Consider the following 23,336-nt stretch of genomic DNA (forward strand, 5'->3'; position numbering starts at 1 on the left):
AATCCGCTATAAACATGAATAATCTAGCAAAGTAATTAATAAGAAATTATACAAAGAGGATAAATAAAGTTCATATGATTTTTTAAAGACTTTTTTATGTTTATATATATAAATACAACTCAGAAAAAATCATATTAACTAGTACCCATAGAAATAATTTTATTTAAAATAACTCACAAGGGATAGAAATAATTTTTTTTTTAAAAAAACCTCACAAGGGTAAGTCGCACCGGGTAGTAAATATTCCCGTTACTTTTCAAGTAACGGTCTGCTGAGTCTAAATAGGTAAGTCGCTGTTGAACGAGCGACTTTGACGAGTTTAAATTTTTTTTTTCGTTGATTAATCGCTTAATTATAATTTAAATGATACTTAGTTTAAAAAATTGCCAAAAAAAAAAGCCTCTAATTTTGAACGTTACATTAAATTAAATTGAAATAAATTACATATGCTATAAATATATATAATTCCTCGCATCACAGAGCCTATCTTCGCACTTACGGTCGCGATGAGCTGCGGCTCTTCCCAACCTCCACTTCCTCCGCTTCAGGCCGATAAGCCCAAGCCTGCAAAGCTCTCCTCGTCCAACCTTGAAGCCCTGCGCCCGACCTCAAGTGATGATAAGAAGAGCTCATGGGATGGGAGAAGGCTGGTGGGCTCCGTCGACTACGACAAGGGCGTGAGCCGCGTCTCCGTTGAGGTGGCCGGCGTCGGTCGGGACCAGATACCAGCAAGGTATCGTCTTCGTGTCTACGGCACTCGATGGCAGAAGGATTGGAAGGTATCAGAGGTGGTGGAGCGCCTGCTCAGGCTAAACGACTGGGACGATGTCGACGCTGTCCTCAATTGCTGGGTCGGCCGCTTTGCGAGGAAAAATTTCTCGCTCCTCATTAGGGTACTGGCTCGGCTTCCTCTGGTTTTAGTCTTTGGCAAATTTTAATTCTGAAAGTTATGGCTTTGTGCTTTTTCTGAACCGAATAAGTATATTTGATTGGTAAATTGCTTAATTTTTGTTTTTCATGATGCTCGTAGCAATATATTTATATGGTTTTGTGGGTTCTGAAGTGTTGTAAGCTTGCTGTCACGATGGCACTAGCTGCAATATCTGCAGCTATGCCATTGTTGATAATTCTAAATTTGGTGCAGGTTATGAGAGAGTGAATAACTCCATATGCTTACAAAATATCTAATAACAGAACCTTTTTTCCCCGGCATAATTTATGTCCTAAGTAGCCGAGGTTCCCAAAATCTTTCTTCCACCTTTCCCATGGATTTTTTTCCGGAAACTTGTCATGAAAACTTATTATTTTATTGGAATGACTAAAAAAACAGAATTCACAGTAAAAATTCAAGCATCAGGGCTTTTTTTTTCTTAGAAATGGTAGCGAGTGACCCGTAATTTCATTGAAAAATCAATAAAAAGAAGTAGAAGCAACCCACCCTTCCACAATTAAACATACACACAAAGGAAGGCAATTCATGAATAAGTTGAAGCAGAAGTTATTTGTGCTTTTCACCTGTTCTAAAAACCCCTAATAAAGTGGCATGTTTCAGAACATTAATTAAGTGCCCATTTGTTGATGTGTGTGCTGAAGTAGCACACTTTACATAAACTGGTATTTGAAACCTTGAATTTTGTATTAAATTATTGTACTTTTGGCTTTTTGTGCTGTGGACGTTCATTTTTAGAGGAAGAAAGGAAATTTCCTTTTCTTCTGTCCTCATTTTGAGAAGTTTAAATGCTTGCTGTTTTTTTTTTTAAATTATTTTTTTAAATTTTAAAGGACATAAATTTATCTCAAATAATTTATTAATTAAAACTAGGGAAAGCAATCAGTTATGTATCATGCATGAGTCCATTTGCAGAGAAGGATGATAGTTATATCCCTGCGGAGTTATATTGCTTTTACTTGAGTTACAAATTACATGTGATTTTATTTGTTATTTTTCTAAAACACAATTTGTATTCTTACTTTATTTTTGGAAATTTGAGCCTTTTTTATCGTTTTGGCCTCTGCCGTAGGAGATGAGCATTAAAGGTTCCCTTGAACGTGTTGTTCAAGTTTTTCAGTGGATGAAATCTCAAAAGAACTATTGTCCTCGGACTGACATATACAACATGATGATAAGGTTGCATGCCAGGCACAACCGGATTGATCAAGCCCGTGGTCTTTTTTTTGAGATGCAAGAATGGAGGTATGCATATTAAATGTGTTCTAGATTATGTTGTAATCTTTTCTTAATACATAAAATGTATACCAAACATCACCAGCCAAGCATATAGAAACTAGAGATTATCTAAAGGAAACTTAACATGCTATTTTTTCCTTTATATGCAAAGTTCTTCAACATATTCATGTGTTTAAATTAATTAAAAAATATTCAGAAGGAGCCATGATGAAAGGATCATTTGACTTGAAAGAACACAATACTAGTTTCATGAATGGCTAAAGCACATAAATGAATATTTCCTATTCAAGTGTTATAAGTCTATCCAATGCTGCTAGCATATTTTAATTTGTTCCAAGTAACATTAACAAACCAGTTACATCATCTAACTTTTACTTTATATAGAAGAACTAGCTGAAATATTATGTACCGACCACTAGAACTGGTGTCTATTGATTTCATTGGTTTGTGGATTGAGTCAGATTTCTTCTTAGGATTCCATAATTTTATTTAAAGCAATAAATGTATCATAAACTACTCACCTTCCCATCAACACTACTATCAATGTGCTTGCATCCAAGAATTTTAAAACTATTATGCTTTGTCAGGCATTCCTGCTAGTAGAGTTCCTCCAGCTTACCCCAAGATGGGGTTGAAGTGGTGAACTGAGTGCACAAATGACAAACCTCACTTTGTAGTTTTCAATAAGCTTTTTCAATTCAAATTCACACAAATGTACAGGAGAATATAAATAAACTAATCACATAAAACTCAGTACAGGTGCACTCAAGATGTGAGATGATAGTGTTGTGGTTTATACAAAGCTATATGCACGAGTGGTGCAACTCTTAAGTACAAAAGTGAAGATCAACTCAACCACTCATGGAATAAGGGTTTTGATTTAATTTTATTTAGAATTTGCTTTAAAGATTGGATGAAGGTTGGTTCTGCCTTTTAACATCGGGAAGTGGAGAGGAAGTAAAGAGAGAGAGAAAGCAAGAGGAGAGAAAGATCAGGAGTGAGGGTGGACGAACAATTGACCAACTGTGTGAGATCGAGCATTGTTCCTTTCTTCTTCCTTTGGTCAGACAATGGTAACCGATGGGAGACATGGGATTGTAGGATGGTGGAAGGACCTTTTAGATAAGATTGATGAGAAGCGCATAAAGCCAGGTCAAAGGAGAAGTGTTGGTCTGGTGAACCCGTGTATTGGTTAGGCCATTTTCTCTCGTGTTCTTGTTTTTCTTTTGGTGTTCTTTATTAATTTTTATTATCTAATAGTTTTGCTAATGTCGATTTATAGTTATACATTTTCTATTCTATTTTGTTAATTTTCTTAAATTCATATTGTGAGTTATATTGATTTCAAGTAATCTTTTAGAGCATATGTGAAAATAAGTGCTTATCGTATGAGGATATATGATCTAGTTATGTTTGCAAAAGACATGACTATAAGTGAGTAAGTTTGATATCATCTGGAATTTAATTTTATAGTATAAAACTTGAAATATTAGATCTAAGGGAGTATTTTTTTGGGAGGTCTGTTAGTTATTTATAAAGGTTCTGATATTAGTGTGTGTATATGAATTTTACAATTATTTGAAATAAAATTTAAAGATTAATACAACTATTTTAATGATATGTTAGCTATTAAATTAAAATTAGAAATATTAATTATTATTAATTAAATATAAAATTATATACCTGAATATTGTTAAATAATGCAATTACATATTGATATAGATATTAAAATAAAAGAGTTGGAGTTTCAGGAGTAAAGTGAATCATAAGTCATCTAAATTTGAGATGAGCACTTGTGTTTCTAATTTAGGATAATGACGTTGCTTCTTCTAAATCTAATGCATAATTTATTGTTGATATTTAATTAGATATTATTATTACAATTTATTTATGATTTGTCTGTATTAAATACAATTAATCATATTAAATTGGATGACATGGATTTTCTATCATGATTCAATCACTCATTATAAGTCATATAATGGTTATTATACAACAATATGAAATGATATGGAGAATGCAAATAAAATAATTTATGTAGAAATGCTTGTATGTGCATATTGACTGATGGAAGATATCCAATATGGTATTTACTGGGGATGCAAGATACCCCTGCGCATAAATTGGAAAAGATATTTGAAAAGTGAATGAAAAAGGAAAAACCTTAATTGGCATAATTTAGATTGTGACATTTATGGCTATATTTATAAAAAGGATAAGATACTATATGATTTTCACTTATTCATAATATTATTGTATGTTTCAAGGTCTATTGCAATATCATCTTTAAATTGCATTAACTTTAAAGTTAATTTTTAATTGTTGTAAGAGAAACATACATATTGTTTCAATTTTTCTACAAGTTACTATAATTTAGATATGATGTGTTTATTGAGTTGTGTTAGAATTCACTCATTTTATTAAATAAATATACACAAAAAATATATCTTGAAATTAAATGAGCGTAATAATACAAAACATGTATTGTAAACGTGACGCTACAAGAAAGAGATATTTATTTGTAATAGTTATATTATTTCTTCTCAAAATGAATTTGGAGTTTGAGTGGTTCTTTCAGTATGTTGTAATAGATTGTTATTAGTAATGTTAATGAAGGAAAAATTAAATATCCTTCTGACCATCTATTCCGTCTCATTGATTTAAGCCTCCAGACAGAGTTGTGACAACAACCACGTTCTTGCAGCCATGCTTTCCTTCTCCATCCTTCTTTATATTTAGTTTTGTCGTATTCTTATGCATGGGACTACCTACTCATTTACCTTTCTTATTATTAAAGTCATGAACTTATCATCCTTTCCTGATTAATAATACTGTGGTATTATCTCATTACGTTTCTTATTCGTAATAGATGCAAACCTGATGCTGAAACCTACAATTCGTTAATCAGTGCACACGGACGAGCTGGTCAGTGGCGTTGGGCTACAAATATAGTGGAAGATATGCTTAGTGCTGCTGTATGTATGCAGTTTTGATAATTAGGCCTCCTTATTTTTAACTCTGGTATGCTAAATATTGTGGCTTTTAATGTTTAATTAGCCATTTCTAAAAAAATAGTAATTCTTTTCATTATTTAGTCTAATGAATGCGTTTTAATCAATCAAATTTTTAGATCATGTTGCCCTTTGTAGTGCATTTTTTGTTTTTGTCATCATCAATGTCCTATATCTAATGTCATTTATAAACTTTATTTATAACGGCTAATGTTGTTATCATAATTATGTTTGACATGGACACGGTGCATAGTCTTATTAAAGAATCACTGAATAATTTACAAATATATATTTTTTAATTGATTTGGTTATAAACTGTTTAAACCGTCTTTGCTAAATTTGTGATCATTATAATTGGGCTACAACAACAACAACAACATCAAGCCTTTGTCCCACTACGTGGGCTCGGCTACATGAATCCTTTTTCGCCATTGTGCCCTGTTAAAAATCAAATTCTCATTTAAATCTAATAAAGAAATCTAATATTTTCTAACCAAGTCTTTTTAGATCTATCTCTACCTTTCTTAACATAAGTCAAATCTTATACCTCAACTTTCCTAACCGGTCATCAGAAGGCCTCCGCTTAATGTTGTTGTTGTTGTATAATTGGGCTGAAGTAGAAACAACCTTAGAAACGCCTTTTTGCAGTTTTCTTGGATTATCTTGTACCTGGCCTTCGTATTATTCACAGCCTCATCCCATGGATCACATAATAGTTCTGGGCTGGATAACGGATAAGCATATATACTGAATTTTATCAGTTTTGAATGCAATGCACTCCGAAGAGAGTTTATAAAATATAGCTGAAGTTTTATTTTAAGAATCCCTCATCTGATGATCTAGATTAAGGCTTAATTTGGGATGGCTTTCTTACTGCTTAAAGCAACTTTATAGTACAAAAATTAAAAATATTATACTAGAAAGCTGTTTTAAGAATTAATAAGAAAGTCGTTCCAAACGAAGTCTAAATTGATTAATAAGGGGGAGGATTGCTTTACTACGACTTAGATAAAAAGGAATAGTACCTAACCTTAACCATACCTACGAGTACCTGTAGATTTATAAAAGGTACTATATCGTTACAATTTCTGGCAACGGAGACAACATCATTAAATTGGGAGGCAAGATAGAATTTATTAACCATTTATCTTTTAAAAAATTAATACTTCTATCATTTGGACTCTTCTAATAGATATTAAGGAAGAATGAGTTAATATATTTAGGAATACGTTTACTAAAGTCGGAACAATGAGACATATTAGTCATCCAGAAGTCAAAGGGACAAATTATAGATCAACCAGAAGAACTTTTATTTAGCTGAATAGTCTGCCAAATCCATTTGTTAAGTTGAGACAAATTCATCATACAAAGCTCTTTGATAACAAGTCCACCCAAATATATTCTTCAATCCTGACCTCTTCTTTCCTCATCACCTTTCTTGAAAAGGGCTACTTCTAATAGAATCTATCTTTTTGACAACAAAATTTGAAATTTAGAAGAAACAGAAGTAATAGAGAGGTGGTATTGAAGGAAGCAGGAATTTTGACCACCTTTAAAGAGGAAGTTGCTTTTCTGAGAAGAGAGCTTCTTTTGAATATTTTATATAAGACATGTTGTAGATTTTTGGAGCCTAAAGGTACACCTAAATATTTGAATGGATGGTCTTCATGATAGCACCCCAAAATTTTAGCCAAAGAATAACCAAACCTGTTTGTTTCTCATGGTAAATCGGAGATTATTTGGAGAAAATAATCCTAACTGCACACATTTCTTCTAAGATGATTAAGATGCTTTTAAGAATATTACCTTGAATTCTCCACAACATAGAAGAGCATCATCTTCAAATTTAAGGCTATTAAGAGGTGGTTCCCCATGCTTGAAGTAATTATAAAAATGAATTTTCTTGCAGAATTAATTAAAATTTTTTTTTGATACATTTTTATTATATTATAGCATTCATCTTAAAAAAAAAGTTTCTTTTGTGACCTAGTGCCCGCCCCACTTCAAATCTTCAACAAGACTCCAATCGTCGGTCTTCCTTCTGATGCTACATTTGATGCTTATTTGACCATCTTTGTCTTTTCCAAGTCATGTTTGCACCCCCTGTTATGGCACCATTGGCTAGTTCATTTTGCTAGGCATGTTAAGAAGAAGCTTGCTCACGTGAAGCATCAATCCACACCACGTTGCACCTTGACAGTCATGAGCGTATGCTCACTAGAGGCCACAATTGTCCGCACAATGTTGGTACTGGCTCTGCCCAACCACCATTGATCTTCATGTGGAGAGCCATGTCGTAGATCCAACTAAGTGCTTGCTTCCTCTTTAAAATTCTGAAATTGAGAGGTCGGAATGTGAATTACAAAGGAAGATTAGATAGAATAAGAGAACATGTATAACTTGTTTAATGTGTAAATATTGACGGCCCCGTGTCTATTGTATCTTTCATATAGCTGAAAAGAAAAAAATGCAATCTTGTAAGATTTTAAATATATTGAATTTCTACTATTTTTTTAAACTAGCTGATTAGATTTCTAGAAGCAATGAAATGGACATTAGTTTATTATATTTATTATTATTATTATTTTACTTGATAACACCATGTAATTGCTATTTTCTCTTTCACCACTAAGAACACATCCAAGCAATTCGACCATATGGTTCAAAGTTTAAATATTTAGTCAAACTTAAAAATTAATTTATTATTTTATTTTGCTTTTCTCCTTCCACAATAAGCTGAGTAAAAACTAATTTAAAGTATATATTTTTATTTTCTTTAATTTTTGTTCATCATGTCTATATTTAATCGAAACCTATAACTATATCAGATGTCGTCAACTTTGTCCTTAATTAATTTGAATCAGTTTTCAAGATATTGCTAGTGATTCATCCCTGTTATATAAATGAACTTGTATAATCTTTCAGGAATAAACCTCAATACAATTGTTAGAAGAAACAACATGGTGCATTTTATGAAGAGCATTAGCAATGATGATGAACAAATATGAGAAAGGGCATCACCTAGTCTAAGCCCTTTTCCATTTTTTGAATTGTTTTCTAAGATTATCATTTGTAATCATTTGGAAAGTAGCATGAAACAAAAAATTCGTCCAAGATCTTAGTTTGGGAGAAGAGAAATGATGAAAATCCTATCTGCAATTGTTGAAGGCTTTTATTTTCAAAAAAACCTGAAAAAATCAAGGTTTTCTCTGAATCCACTTCGAAGATTAAAATATCCTTTTTTTTTGCTTGATGAAAGAGTATTGAACTCAATATATACGCTGTTAAACTCGACTTTAGAATGAGCAGTGATCCAAGCGTGTTAACTTGGTCTGCAATCTCAAAAAGCTTACAATTGGGGATTGTATCTAGACCTGTGTTAGAGCTGTCCATCTCGCTCAAGGTTGTGGGAAAGTAATATGATAGAAAGTACTTGAGTTTGCAAGTAACCACAAGGGGGTAATACTTGAGTTCGCAAGCAAACCTAGCAAGAATCGGCAAAAATAGCGAGGTAACGGGCTGATTTCAAAGAGAAATCAGCAAGATCAAAGCAGAATTTCTAGTGGATTGGAGAAGAAAACACGATGAAACTTCCTTGATTCAAACAACAAACAAGAAACACAAAGCAAGATACAATTTTCTTTAATTCGAGAGGAAGAAAGACTCTAAAATCTCTAGCAAATCTAGAGCCCAAGAACACAAACTCTAGATCTCAAAATTGCATTCAATCTCAAGAAACCTCTAACCCTAACCTCCACATGACTAATTAAAGCCAAAAGAAGTTTACAAAATCCTTAAACAACCCCTAATTCAAATATTCCCTCCTAATCGTTGTTTAAAGAAGCAAGTGTGCCCCATTGAAGCCTCCGCCCCCTCCTGGTTCCACTCCGCTGCTGGGCCGCCTGCGATATACTTGAACCTCTCCATGTTGAACTGGTTCAGCCGGCCCCTCCTGGGCCGGCCCCGTAACAATACTCCCCTCCCAAAAACTCACCTTGTTCTCAATGTGAAAAGAAGGAAATTGGAATCTCACTCTGTCGTATGGTTCCCAAGTGACCTCAAACTCGGAAATGTCCTTCCATCTGATAAGCACTTCCTTGTTCTCCTTTTTATCCACTCTGACTCCACCTAACTCTAGTGGTTCTAAAATCACTTCCAGATCCTCTGCCAGTGTATCTGGCAAATCCGCACTAACTGCATACTCCCCTAGAGCTCTCCTCAGCTGCGACGCATGGAAGACTGGGTGTATAGTAGCCGTTGGGGATAACTTCAAGCGATATGCCACGGCTCCGATCTTGTTTACCACCTTCTATGGACCAAAGTACCTCAGAGCCAATTTCTCGTGCCTCCTGTTAGCCACTGATTTCTGCCTGTAGGGCCTTAGCTTCAAGAGCACTTTCTCCCCCCTTCATACTGTATCTCTCCTGTGTTTATTTTCCCACTTCTTAATGATTTGTTGTGCCCTCCCCAGATGTTTCTTTAACTCCTCCAACACCTGGTCTTTCTCCTCTAATTATTGTTCGACTGAAGAGACATGTGTGTTTCCTCTCCCAAAATGCACTAAGTGTGGGGTGTCTCTTCCATAGAGCACCTTAAAAGGAGTCATTTGGGACGCATAATGTTCAAAGTATTATACCAATACTTAGCCCATGGTAATCATTTAGTCCACTTCTATGGTGTTTCGGAAGCAAAAACACCTCAAATATGTTTCCAAACTCCGGTTCACCACTTATGTCTGTCCGTCTGTCTGTGGGTGGTAGGCGATACTTCTTGATGCAAGCAAAAATCCCCAAATTTTTGCAAGCAAAAATAAAAGCTTCATAGGAAATAGAAACGACACAAAATTCCAAAAAAAAAACATCTTTTATATCATATAAAGACACTACAACAAAGGATGCTTACAAACTTATGAAATAAAAATAAAACAACACATACGACTTCCTAAAATTGCATTTCTTCCATTGCTTTGAGAAGAAGGATACAAGTGACTTCGAACTTGCGGAGAGAAGAAGGAGATTAGAAGCCGAGACGAAGAAGGCATAACTCGCAAGTTATCCTAGAAGAAGGAGAAGGGATACATAGCTCACAGGCTATCAAACAAAACCCTCAGGTTTTCTTCCAAAAATCATCACCATAACATCTCTCCTTAATACAAAACACCTACTATTTATAGAAGAGAAAGGGGACCCAAACATCCACATGAAACCATCATCCAAACCAATCAGATAAGGGGAAGAAGAAGGGCAAAAGACATCACAAACAACTCCCAAAAAACTGCACAGAAAACAGGAAGGAGAAGCCACGGGAAACAGCCAGGGAGGGACCCAAAGAGCCAGCACAGGAAACGGCTGGAGAGGTCACGAGAAAACAACCAGGGGGAGAAAACCGAAAAGGCAGCCAACACACAACCATAATTCACAAAGAAGAAACCAAGGAGACACGAGAATGGGAAGAAACAAGTTCCATTCCACATATATTTTCAATTTTATGATCTAGGAAGTGCAATTGCTCCACCTAATAATGAGCTAAACTTCAGCTCAAGCATTTATGAGCTAGAACCAAGAAGATCCCAATTTTTTAGCTCAAAACCAGTGCAGCCAAAGCCCAACCCAAGAGCAGTCATGGCCCAAACCATGAAACAGCAAGCAGCCCAAAGAATAAAGGACCAAAAATGCTTTGACCCACACACCCTTGCCTACATCACTTCTTTTGAAAACAGTGCCCTGCGTCTTGAAAAGCTCCCTCCAAAACTGTCTGAGGAACACATTGTCTCTATCAGACACAATCAACTCAGGAATCTCGTGTAATTTAACCACTTCCCTGATAAATGTTGCTGCCACTGATACTACGGTGTAGGGATGTCGTAGGAGGATAACATGTGCATACTTACTAAGTCGGTCCACCACGACCAAAGTGACTGTGAATCCTTCTGAGCGGGGTAGACCATCGATGAAGTCCATGGACACTTCCTTCCATACTCTGTTTGGAAGTGCTAATGATTAGAGTAATCCTTCTGGTGCCATTGCTATATATTTATTTCTTTGGCACACCTCACACCTTGCCATTTATGCATTGCCTCAATTTTTGACTGATCGGCCGCCACTCCCTCCTGAGACATTACATGTCCCAAATACTCCACCCTAGACTGGGTGAAGCTGCACTTCTTTAGGTTAGCCCTCAGTTGATGTGCATGTAGAATTTTAAGAACCTCTTTCAAGTGCTCCAAATGCTCCTCCTTTCTTTAGTTGTACATCAAAAAATCATCAAAAAAGACCAGCACAAACTTCCTGAGGTGCTGCCGGAACACCCTATTCATCAAAGACTGGAAAGTAGCAGGGGCGTTAGTGAGCCCAAATGGCATCACCAAGAACTCATAGTGTCCCTCGTGCATTCTGAAAGTTGTCTTTTGAATATCATCCTTCATTGTGATCTGGTCGTAGCCCGACTTTAGGTCCATATTAGAAAACACTACTGCTCCATGCAGCTCATCTAATAACTCATCGATCACCAGAATTGGGCAATTTATCCTGTACCATCTCCTTGTTCAAAGCCCTATAATCCACGCAAAACCTTCAGCTCCCATCCTTCTTTTTGACTAGTAAGAATGGACTAGAGAAAGGACTCACACTTAGTCCGACGATCCCTGCCTCCAACATCTCCCTAATTAACTTTTCAATTTATCTTTCTGAATTTGGGGGTAGCGGTAAGGTCGAACACTAATCGGTGACTCCCAATCCTTCAGAAGGATTGCATGCTCCTGCTCTCTGGGTGGTGGTAAGCCTTGGTGTGGCTGGAACACCTCCCTGAACTGCTGTATGAGTGGTTGGATCACCATTGGAATGTCTCCCTCTTCCCTCACACTAACCCTCTCCAAGCATTATAGCTCCACCAAATACACACCTCTCACCTCCTGTATGGATCTGATCATGGATTTAAGAGATACTCCAACCCTAGACAGCCTTGCATCACCCTGGATCATCATCCTATGTCCTTCCACCATCAATTCCATCCTCAGAGCACCCCAGTTGACCTTGGTCTCCCCCAAAGTCTGCAGCCATTTCTTCCCCAAGATGACATCAGTACTTCCCAACTCTAAGCAATGAAAATCCTCTCTCACCTGTATACCTTGAATGGTCAACACTACTCCCCTGCAAACTCCTCTCCCCATCTCCACCTTCCCAGTGCTCATCATCACTCCATATCCTCCTGTGTCCACTAATTTCACCCCCAACAGATTTACGATCTGGTTAGAGATGAAATTATGGGTGGCCCCCAGGCCCCCCACTATCGATAAGCACCACTACCTATCGATCCCCTATTTCTGCCCTCACCTTCATGGTGTGATTTGGTGTGAATCCCACCACAGAGTTTAGAGAAACTTCTGCGACGTCCAGATATAACTTCTCTTCCTCTTCCTCTTCTATCCCGCTCTCACATCCCTCTTCAGTTTCCTCATCATCATAGATGGTGAGAGCCTGAAGAGTTCGGTTCTTACACCTATGCCCTGGCATATACTCCTCATCACACCTGAAACACAACCCCATAGCCCGCTTCTCCTGGATCTCCTTCTCCGTTAGCTTCTTAAAATTTCCTCCAGGCCCCCTCCTCCAGACTTCTCCTTTTGTGCTTCGCGCAAACCTCCTGGTGCAGCTCCTTTAGGAGCTAGAAAGTAGTAGTCATCATGTAGGATCCCCCGGCGCTACTGCCTCGAGCCCCCCTCTCCAGATGCTTCTGGTCCTCGACCATCTGCGCCAACTCCATGGCCTCCCCCAAGTCGTGCGGTCTCATTACTCTAACAGATGTTCTGATCTCCTATTTGAGCCCTTTCATGAAGTTTCCTCATGCACGGTCTCAGATAGACGATTTAGCCTGCTCGTTAGGTACTCAAACCGATCATGGTACTCTGCCACTGTCCCCTTCTGCATCAGGGCAAAGAACTGCTCATAGAAGTCTCCTCCCCTACTGGTTCGGAAACGTTCTAGTAGATAGTCCTTGAACTCCCTCCAGCCTCGATTGGGCTGCCTCATGTCCCGCCATTGGTACCACGTCAGTGCCTTCCCTTCCAAACATAGTCCTGCCGCTGTCAGTTTCTCCTCCTCAGTCAACCCATTGACTGCAAAGTACCGCTCCACCTTGTAGATCCAACCATGTGCATCCTCGACCTCAAAGATGGACATCTTCAGTTTTCTCACCCTCGGGTCACTTCCGTTTCCCCTAACCCCTCCATAACCTTCCATTCCGCGAGGAGGAAATGCTCCCCGGTGGTCACGATCTTCCCTTCGACGATCATACCCGAGCCCTTCCTCATATTCCGCTCTTCTCCTTTCATCTTCAGCACCCTAGTGGTAAAATTCATCACTTCTTCCCAAAAATTCAGCACCCCTCCTGTCATAGCCCTTGCTCATCTCCTCTTTAGAAAGTGGTTCTAGAGGAGCATTCCATCATTCCTCTCAAGGATCTCTACTTTTGGATTCTCCCCCCTAAATGGGTTCGGATTTCCGCATCTCCCATTGTCATCAGTGGTCTCCTTCGATTCTGATGTCGTCGGATTTTGTTTGCTTTCAAGCATATTTTTCATCATGTCTTCTAAGGCGGTGAACCTCCTATCCATCTTTTCATGGATGGAAGCGAATTGATTTTGAAAATCAGTTGTTCTTTTCGCAAAATCGGTTTTCAGTTGGCCGATTTCTTCCTCCAATACTTCTACTTTCCTTCCGGCCATCTTCCTTCCAAAGGTTTCCGAGAAGACCTCTTGCAGATGAAAAATTCCTTGCTGAAATTTCTGGATTTCAGCCGCTGATGGTCCCAAGACAATGCTCAGATACCAATTTGATAAGTACTTGAGTTAGTAAGTAAACACAATGGTAATACTTGAGTTCATAAGCAAACCTAACAAGAATCGGCAAAAACAGCGAGGCAACATGTTAATTTCAAAGAGAAATCAGCAAGATCAAAGCAGAATTTTTGGTGGATTGGAGAAGAAAACATGAAGAAACTTCCTTGATTCAAACAACAAACAAGAAATACAAAGCAAGATACAATTTTCTTCAATTCGAGAGGAAGAAAGACTCTCCAAATCTCTAGTAAACCTAGAGCCCAAGAAAACAAACCCTAGATCTCAAAATTGCATTCAATCTCAAGATACCTCTTAACTCTAACCTCCAAAAGACTAATTAAAGTCAAATGAAGTTTACAAAATCCCTAAACAACCCCTAATTTAAATATTCCCTCCTAATATCTGTTTAAAACAGCAAGTGGGACCCATTGAAGCCTCTGCCCCCCTACTGGGCCGCCTACGGTATACTTGAACCGGTACATGTTTGGACCGGTTCAGCCGGCTCAGGATGGGCCGGCCCCATAACATAATCAAGAATCTGTCATGCGAGACAGAAGATTTGCTTTGGAGTTGGCAAGCACACAGTTTTTAAAAAGATGACAAGATCCCATAGTAATAAGCCAAAATTCATAAGAAAGAGGCAAAAAAGAGAGGACATCTCGAGGTAATGATGGTTTATTAGAGCATTTCCTTTTTACATTTATCTAATGCTGTTCTCTTTCTACTTTTGATTTATTTCATTAATTTATGAAGTGCAGCATTTCTTTTTATGTATGTTCTTTTATGTTAAGCTTTTGCTTATAGAAATTATTTGAAAATTGACAGATGCGAAATTGGGCGCACACAAGCTCTAAGGACAAGTCTTCTACTTTTATTTTGCTACTGATCCGTTATTTACCTTAGTTTGCAGAATATAACATTGATTATAAACGTAGTTTCAAATATATATTTTCAGTTTAAATTCCCCATGTTTTTTTTTTCAGATTCCTCCTACTCGATCTACTTACAATAATTTGATAAATGCTTGTGGATCAAGTGGTAACTGGAAAGAGGCACTGAAGGTTTGTAAGAAAATGACAGAAAATGGTGTTGGGCCAGATTTGGTTACTCACAATATCATTTTGTCTGCTTTTAAAAGTGGTGGTCAATATGCCAAAGCGCTTGCTTACTTTGAACTGATGAAGAAAACAAATATTTCTCCCGACACGGTTACTTTCAACATTGTCATACATTGCCTTGTTAAACTTGGACAATATGGGAGAGCTGTTGATGTATTTAACTCATTGATAGGCAAAAGAGCAGGATGTTGTCCAGATGTTGTAACCTTTACCAGCATCATACATGCATATTCTATTTGTGGACAAGTTGAGAACTGTAATAAGGTGTTTAATATGATGCTTGCTGAAGGGATGAAACCTAACATTGTTTCATTTAATGCACTAATGGCTGCCTATGCTTCACATGGAATGCATGATGAAGCTTTTGCAACTTTCAATGAAATTAAGTATGCGGGTTACCGACCTGATGTTGTGTCCTATACTTCCTTGCTTAATGCTTACGGTCGATCAGGGAAGTATAAAGAGGCTAGGGGGATCTTTGACATGATGAAAAAGAACTCTTGTAAGCCAAACAGAGTAACTTACAATGCATTGATTGATGCTTATGGATCTGCAGGAATGATTTCAGAGGCTGTCCAGGCCCTTCGTGAAATGGAAGGGATTGGTATTCAGCCAGACAATGTCTCTTTGAGTACTCTTCTTGCTGCTTGTGGTCGCTGTGGTCAAATTGTAAAGATCAACACTATACTTTCAATGGCTAAGTCCCTGGGCATTGAATTGAACACCGTTGCACACAATTCAGCTATTGGGAGTTATATGGCTGTTGGTGAGTACAGAAAAGCTGTGGCTTTCTATAGGATGATGATAGAGAAGAATGTTAGACCTGATACTACCACATTCAACATATTAATAAGTGGTTCTTGTAAGTTAGAAAAATTCAATGACTTTTTTGAGTTTTTGGATGAGATGAAAGAATTGAACGTTCCTTTATCCAAGGAAGTATATTCTTCTTTAATCTGTGCTTATATTAAGCAGGTAAGTTAGTGACTTTATCCAATACCTTTAGATTTCAAACCACCTTGCCCCACTCCGTCCTCAGTAAGTTCTGTTTTAGGGAAACTTAGCAGAAGCTGAAAAAACTTTTGCAATGATGAAGGCTACTGGTTGCATGCCTGATGTTATCACATACACTTCCATGATAAATGCGTACCGTACAACAGGTAACACTGCTTAGATAATGGGTTTTCAAACAATATTAATCAAAGTTTTTTTGAAGGAAAAATTCTTTGTTTGTTTTGCATTGTTTTAGATGACTGGAAGAAGGCATGGGATGTTTTCGTGGAAATGAGAGTGAATAATATCAAACCAGATCCCATTGCATGCTCAGCACTCATGGAAGCTCTCAACAGAGGATGCCAATCAGCAATGGTTCTTCAGTTAGCAAAGGTGATGAGAGAAGAAAGCATCCTCCTGAATTCCCGTGCCTCCTTTGAGATAGTATCAGCTTGTAGCATGTAAGTTTACAGAATATAGTCTTTATAGTTTAATGTACTTGGATATAAGACCTGGACTATTTTATCTCATAGAAATCCACTATCACACTTAGAGTTATTATAACTTCTATATGTTGCTAACAACACTACTCCATCGGATGCATTGTTAGGGACATCCCTGAAATTCACATGCTTCCTTTAAGAATAGTAACAATCGGCTTGTAACATGTAAGTTTGCGCAATGTAGTTTGTTTCGTTTTAGTAGTTAAAACCATCTTCTATCTCCTTTTTTTTTTGCCTTTCTTAGTTATCATTTGTCACGCCTTGCCCTCATTGGCTCTAAAAACTTTAGTAGTACAGCAACTTGATGGTCTGTTACTAACAATTTATAATTCATCCAATTAACACATAAATTTGCATAAACAACTCGAATCCACAAATGACATTTTGGTGCAACTATTTCCAGTCAATCAAGCAGTTTATCTACAAATTCATAAATGATTATCTACAAATTCATAAATGAAAATCTAAGTATTACATCCATTCATCTCAGAAGGTCTAAGCCACAATATTACAATGTATTTCCCCAGGGAAACTCCAATGCAAGTCCCCACGCGCTACACTAACAGTACCACTTAGTTATTAGAGCTATCCAGTTAATATCCAGCTAGCTTACCCATAATCCAGTGCATCTCCTGATCTGTCAATGTCTGTTTGGTGAACATTCAATTTAAAAATGACAACATATATCAGGGTGGATCTCCAATCCCGTTCTTGTTCGCAAGCAGCAGCTTCCATCAGTTTCGACCTCCCGATCTTGCTATGATCTCTCGACCCAATTCCGTCCGGCCCAGTCCTAATCCTTCACTATACCGAACTCCATAAGCCGTTTACCTACCCAATTCCCTTGCTTGACCCGTTCCTCACACCAGAGCTGGACGACCCACAGCTAGCCACTTCCTTCTCTGCTCTGATTGAAAAACTCGACGCCCAACCCTGTTTGATTCTTGCAGTAGCCGACTGCTCCCCTATCCACCTCTAGCCGAACTCCACCCATCAACCCCTCACTCCTGATTTCCATTGCCCTCTACCCGCTGAAGTCCACACATGACATCCGGCTCAGCTGTGCCGATCCGTCGTTCCCATTTGAATAACTACCTTTTATGTTCGCACTTCCACCTCAAGCCGCGATTCCCAGCTTGTTCGACAACCTTACCTGACGCCAACACCGTCTATCCCTCCTGTCTGAGACCTCGATCTCACCCTTGCCAAACTAAACCCCCCCTGCTTTGTTTGTTTCGTTCATTCATGCGACCCAAACCCACTTTCTTCCTTCATTTGAGCCATCCAACAGTTGCCAAAACATACTCCTCCTAGCCGAGCCTCCTCCATTCCCTCTCCTGCAAGAGTTAAAACTTCCTACTCCTCACACTTAACCAAACACCTTTAAACTACTAAACCCCACTCAAAATAGCCCTTTCTTGCCCTTCTAACCAAATCAACCCATCTCCTCAACAGCCCACTTAAATCACCTCCACTCACTCAAACTTCACACACAACAACAACCATCTATCTCACTTAAACCAACAGCATTTATCTTTCTCTCACCTCTCTCTCTCTCTCTCTATATACAACAAAAAGAAGAAGTGGGAAACTAAACAGTATTGTGGCATTTGCCGTCGTCTTTGCTTCAACATCACCGTCACCTCTTTGCTCACAAAGGTATAATGTTCTCAAAATTACAAAAACCCAAATCCTGTTTTCTACGCATGTGGCGCAGTGAGCGAAATTCCCATACACGCTTTTCTTAATGTGGTAGGAGGGAGATCGATGCGATGCTTGCGGCAAGACGGGTAGGCCCTGTACACACTTTTTTTAGCATGGTATGGACACTCCTAAGTACTCGTGCATGTGCTTCTATAGCTGCAGAGAAAAACTACAAAATTTTCATAGAGGTATCTTGAAGACCCATACACGCTTTTCGTAGTGTGGTGGGGTAAAAAATATCAGCAGTGGTGTCTCCCAGCACTTATCATACACACTTTTCTTAGCGTGGTGGGAATGCCCATCCCCCTAAAATTCCCGTAAACTAAGGAGATGCCGGGAGGTTGCTAAAATTCAAACTGATGATGCACGAAACTTGAACAAATGACATGGGATTGAACTTGCAAATTATTGAACCACAGAAAATGGAACATAATGCTTAAGACGAAGTTATAATTTGCAAGATTAACAAAAATTCCAATTAAATGCAAATGAATGAATATAGGACTTGTGGTGGACAAAGGACTTGCAAAAACCACTCACTTACAAGTAATAATGAAATTGTAAAGAATGCAACCTGATTTCATGCTATGATTTGATGCCTTTAATGGATAACTTGTATGCAATTGATAGCAACTGGTTCACAATGTTTATCTTGATCATACAATTGGTTGATTTTGAAATGATTACAATGGATACAGGGATGTGCGATGAATACAATAACATCTTTGCAATCAATATCAACTTACAAACAAGCATATTGAACTTCGCAAGCAATGAAAATTGAAATGAATGTGTAGTTTGATTGCAAGCAAATATACAAAGTCCTTAACAAGTATTTCACCTACGAATGGTGACGGTTGATGTGTAACACTCACATCAGTCTTGCAAGCAAATATACCAGTCTTCGATGAGCATTGAAAGTCGATACACAAGCAAATGCAACAACTTACCAACCAACATGCATAAGAGAATTAATGATGAATGCAGCTCATCGGGCAGCTCATATTAACATACAAATGAACACACTGATTTGCCTGCAAGCAATGATAGAAGGTATGCTGCAAGCATGATGAGTTCTCTATAAATATAGGAATGCACATGACATGCTACAAGAAAAGTTAATATATTTGTGACGATTGCAAGCACCTACAAGCAACATTGGAGAAATTGCGTTGCACACGACATCCTGCAGGAAAGTGGCAAGTGACATGTATTAACACTTGCAAATAATAGCAGATGATTCATCATGTATACAATAGCTTGCACACAAATCAAAGCAATAAATTCATGGAAAATATGACTTGCCCACGAGTAGGGAGCGTAAGCTTAAAATGCACACAATAGTCCTGCCTACATACAAAATATACGTTGAATGCAGGATACCTGCATGCAATGGAGAGTGACTTTTGAACGTCCGTTGACAGTGAATATCCCACAAATACACTTAAGAAGCATATAATGAATACAAATACCTGTTAGCAATGACAGAAAACTTGTTGTATGCATAATAATATGCCTATGAGTGATAATTAGTAATAGACAATAAATGCCATGACACCCGTCCAGTCAACAACCATTTAATGTCAGGTAAATACATTGATCTATTGCAAGCAAAGACGGTCAATTTGTAATAAATGCAAGCACCTACAAACCGTTGTAGAAGATCCTTCATGATATCTACGAGCAAACATAGAAGAGCTGTGCTAAATACAAGCACCTAGGAGCTACTATAGGAGATTCTTCATCTACATAGTGCTTTGCCTACAAGCTAAGATATTGATTTCTGAATGCTCGTAGATGACGATAGAAAGCCCATAATGCATACAACGGTCCTACCTATAAGTAACTGTAATGAATGTACCGCAAGTGTGGTGGATCCTCTACAGACATGAGTAAGAAGATTGCAATGATTGTGACGCACTACCTGCATGCAAAAGCAGCAAGCATGTGATGAATGCAAGCCTCTATGAGCAATTGCAGAAAATTCATCAGTGCACGACAGCTTGCCTGTAAGAAACAATGAGCAACCAATAGTGCAGTACTACGACCCGCCTACAAGCAATGCTAGAAGATTCACTGTACACAATCCACATACATACAACAATTGGTGGGTCCTGAATGCGTAGCATTGGACCACAAGTAGTGTTAAATAAAGCCTATATAGCACGACAACTTGCCTACAAGTAGCAAAAAATGACCTGTAGCACAGTACTATGACCCATCTGTAAGAAGTGACAAGGAATTTATAACAAAAACTATGGATCAGTGGTAAATTGAAGTAGTAAATTTGCGACGCTAGGTTGTCACACTTGATAAATTAGTTTACTTGCAAGAGACAAGTAGCAAACTCCTAACACATCACACAACTCATTTGCAGGTAGATGTACACTCATGTGGGCCAAATCTAGAAGAAAATTACATTATGCAAAGGATGAAATGAGCCAAACTGTGTTGTCGATGCGCGACAAATGAAACTCAATGCTTTGCTGAGCAACGCCACTGGATCCACAACACTCGTACAAGCAGACAGAAGATGTCTGTAGGCTTCTAAATAGAACACTGCACGCTCTAATGACAATCATTCATATAGTTGATTAGTATCCAAAACTTTGAAATGTTCTTCCACATGCATTGCAACAGGCATAATGTATCATTCAAGCATGTCATTCAACATTGCAAGATGCATTATGTTGTAGTAGTGCATCATACTGACATGCAAATGGATACCATACAAATACTTTATACAAAATGCTTGAAAAGTAGATACCCGCATGGGCCTCGACAAGCATGATGTGTGCGTGCATGTCACGTCTGAGGATGCTGCGTGGGTCAAGAAATAAACTTTAGTTCAAGTCCGATCCTCTATTAGCAAAATATATAGAATCGACACTGCTTGAATTGTCAAACAAATACATGTTCGTAGCGCCATCCGGGGCAGTTATTTTATACATTCATATTTGGCCTTTAAGGTCTATTACAAGAAAAATTCACTAATAAAAATATAAAGTTGACAACGAACCTGATCCTTTGTCAGTAAGTAAACATAGTCAACAATGTTCAAATGAAAAAGTAAAGTCATCCGAAATCCCCGATGATGACCGTGCCAAATGCTTGTCTCAACTGGAGGGGATTTTACACTTTCAAATGCCTCCAAATTTTTATAAAATACAAATGTTTTCAAATGATTCTCATAAACCCCAACGATGGCCGTGTTGACAAAAAAATCTCAACAGGAAAGGACCACAATTATTTTAAAATACATTCCAAATTCCCATGAAAATCCACAGCAAAAAAAATTACAAAAAAAATCAAGATATTAAAAAATAAAATAAATCATCTAATAACTTAAAGCGAAAATTCATCCACCCTCCACAACAGTTTAATACTTTTACTCACAAAGAACGAATGTCTAGTCGAGAATACCACTATGGTTCATTCTCAAATAGCCTTTTGTTAGTAAGGATGTGACACATGTCCTCTAACCATTGATTTTACCGTCAAATGATACCACAGGCAAGCGGTTATGATTGAGACCCTCTAACGGGTAATTTTGCTGCCAAATGACACCACTAAATTACGATCATGGTTAAATATCGTATGTTCCCCAAGGGCGTTAAATCTTTGAGCAATGAATTAATAAGATATGACCATAGGGCACAAATCCCTTTATCAGCTAAGGTGGACTCAAACATATCCCCTTAGGTAAATATTCACCCCAAGTCTACAAGGAACTCTTATATGAAACAACCCATGGTTGCAGACAAGGATCTTTTGGTTAGGTATGTTCAACTACCTCCTCTGACTGAGTAGACTAGGGACCATGATGACCCAGGACGACGGAACCATGAGATCTTGATTGGGTCCATCATCATTCCTCCTACCATTCTCTTTAAGTTATGGGTGATAAAATTTCAATTTTAAATATCAAATTATGCTACTACTATATTTTAGATACTATGCATCTATTTGATGACTAGCCTTAATTGAAAGTTCTCCTTCATTATCGGGAGGGGTAATTAACTATAGGGGCTTGCGCCTATAGGAAACCTGAACTCATATTATAAAGTCCTCACAAAATGAGGGTGGAATCTCTCGGTAATGTTTTATCTAAAACTCAATATGTCTTCTGAAAATTTGCCTCGAAACATATACGTTAAAACTCTCATTGCCAACCGACACAAAAAAGAAAAGGGGTCGCGGAGTGTCTGTGATGTGAATTTTCGGAGCCCACACTTAGTGGTGGATGCCGAATGGCTACTTGATAGCAGGTGGTGAAGATCAGCTGCTGTTGTGACCGGAGGCTGGGTACTCAGAGGAGGGTTCTTGATTTGATTGCAAGCGAATGAAGGCTGGGGGACATTAGGAGATTATTTCTTGATGTTGTTTTCAACGTGTGAAGGCTATTGGGACAGCAGAATACAATTTTCTTGGGCTGGAGCAAACAGTGGAAGACCTAAAACCATAGGAGGACGAGGAAGTTGTTTTCCTAAGGTGTGGGCGGATGGAAGAACAGCCGCCAACTATGGCTGCTGGGGGAGGATGAATATTTGTCATGTTCCGCTCGCTGTTTTCATTTAGGGCCGGTTCAGTTAAACTGGCTGGCTGGACCGGTTTTTACAATCTCTCCTTATAACTTCTAGTTACATAAGCAAATAACATCTTCAATTTTATTCAACATAAACTACAACATTGTATACATAATTGAATTCAAGCTGGTTCTTACAAAAACATGCAGAATTATTTTAATGGCGTATTAGTTTTGAGATTGCATGCATAAATGAAACTCAAGTTTATGCATGATACATATTCTACATCCTTTGTATCTCATATATTTTATAAAATCATTAAGCAGTAATCGCGTGTGATTTGCTACGCTCATTTGCTTAGAAGGCTCCTATAGCAATTAATCCTTCGAGGCAGATCTCTATGCATCAAAAACATTCAGTTTTTGGCAACTGAGAAGCGTTGTTCAGTCTACTTGAT

General features: G+C 37.9%; 1 protein-coding gene across 14 annotated transcripts in view; it reads left to right on the top strand.

Annotated features, from left to right (window-relative positions):
- The first annotated feature begins 491 nt into the window (after positions 1–491).
- The window catches only part of LOC110092138 (pentatricopeptide repeat-containing protein At2g41720), a 36,554-nt gene continuing 13,709 nt past the window's right edge, over positions 492–23,336 (top strand). For 13 of the 14 annotated variants that reach the window (XR_003701064.1, XR_002302564.2, XR_002302563.2 and 10 more), the window contains exons 1-6: positions 492–893; positions 2,022–2,194; positions 5,058–5,163; positions 15,019–16,128; positions 16,208–16,313; positions 16,403–16,607. Coding sequence is in view for 5 of the 14 variants with exons in the window: in XM_028695673.1 (XP_028551506.1) it covers positions 507–893; positions 2,022–2,194; positions 5,058–5,163; positions 15,019–16,128; positions 16,208–16,313; positions 16,403–16,607 (2,087 nt within the window). In the remaining 9 variants the exon portion in view is untranslated. Of the gene's footprint in view, positions 894–2,021; positions 2,195–5,057; positions 5,164–15,018; positions 16,129–16,207; positions 16,314–16,402; positions 16,608–16,756; positions 16,827–23,336 lie in introns of those variants that run through there. The other variant, XM_028695675.1, reaches the window with a different exon arrangement.

This window comes from Dendrobium catenatum, unplaced genomic scaffold (assembly GCF_001605985.2).
Source record: "Dendrobium catenatum unplaced genomic scaffold, ASM160598v2 fragScaff_scaffold_665, whole genome shotgun sequence".
NCBI lineage: Eukaryota > Viridiplantae > Streptophyta > Magnoliopsida > Asparagales > Orchidaceae > Dendrobium > Dendrobium catenatum.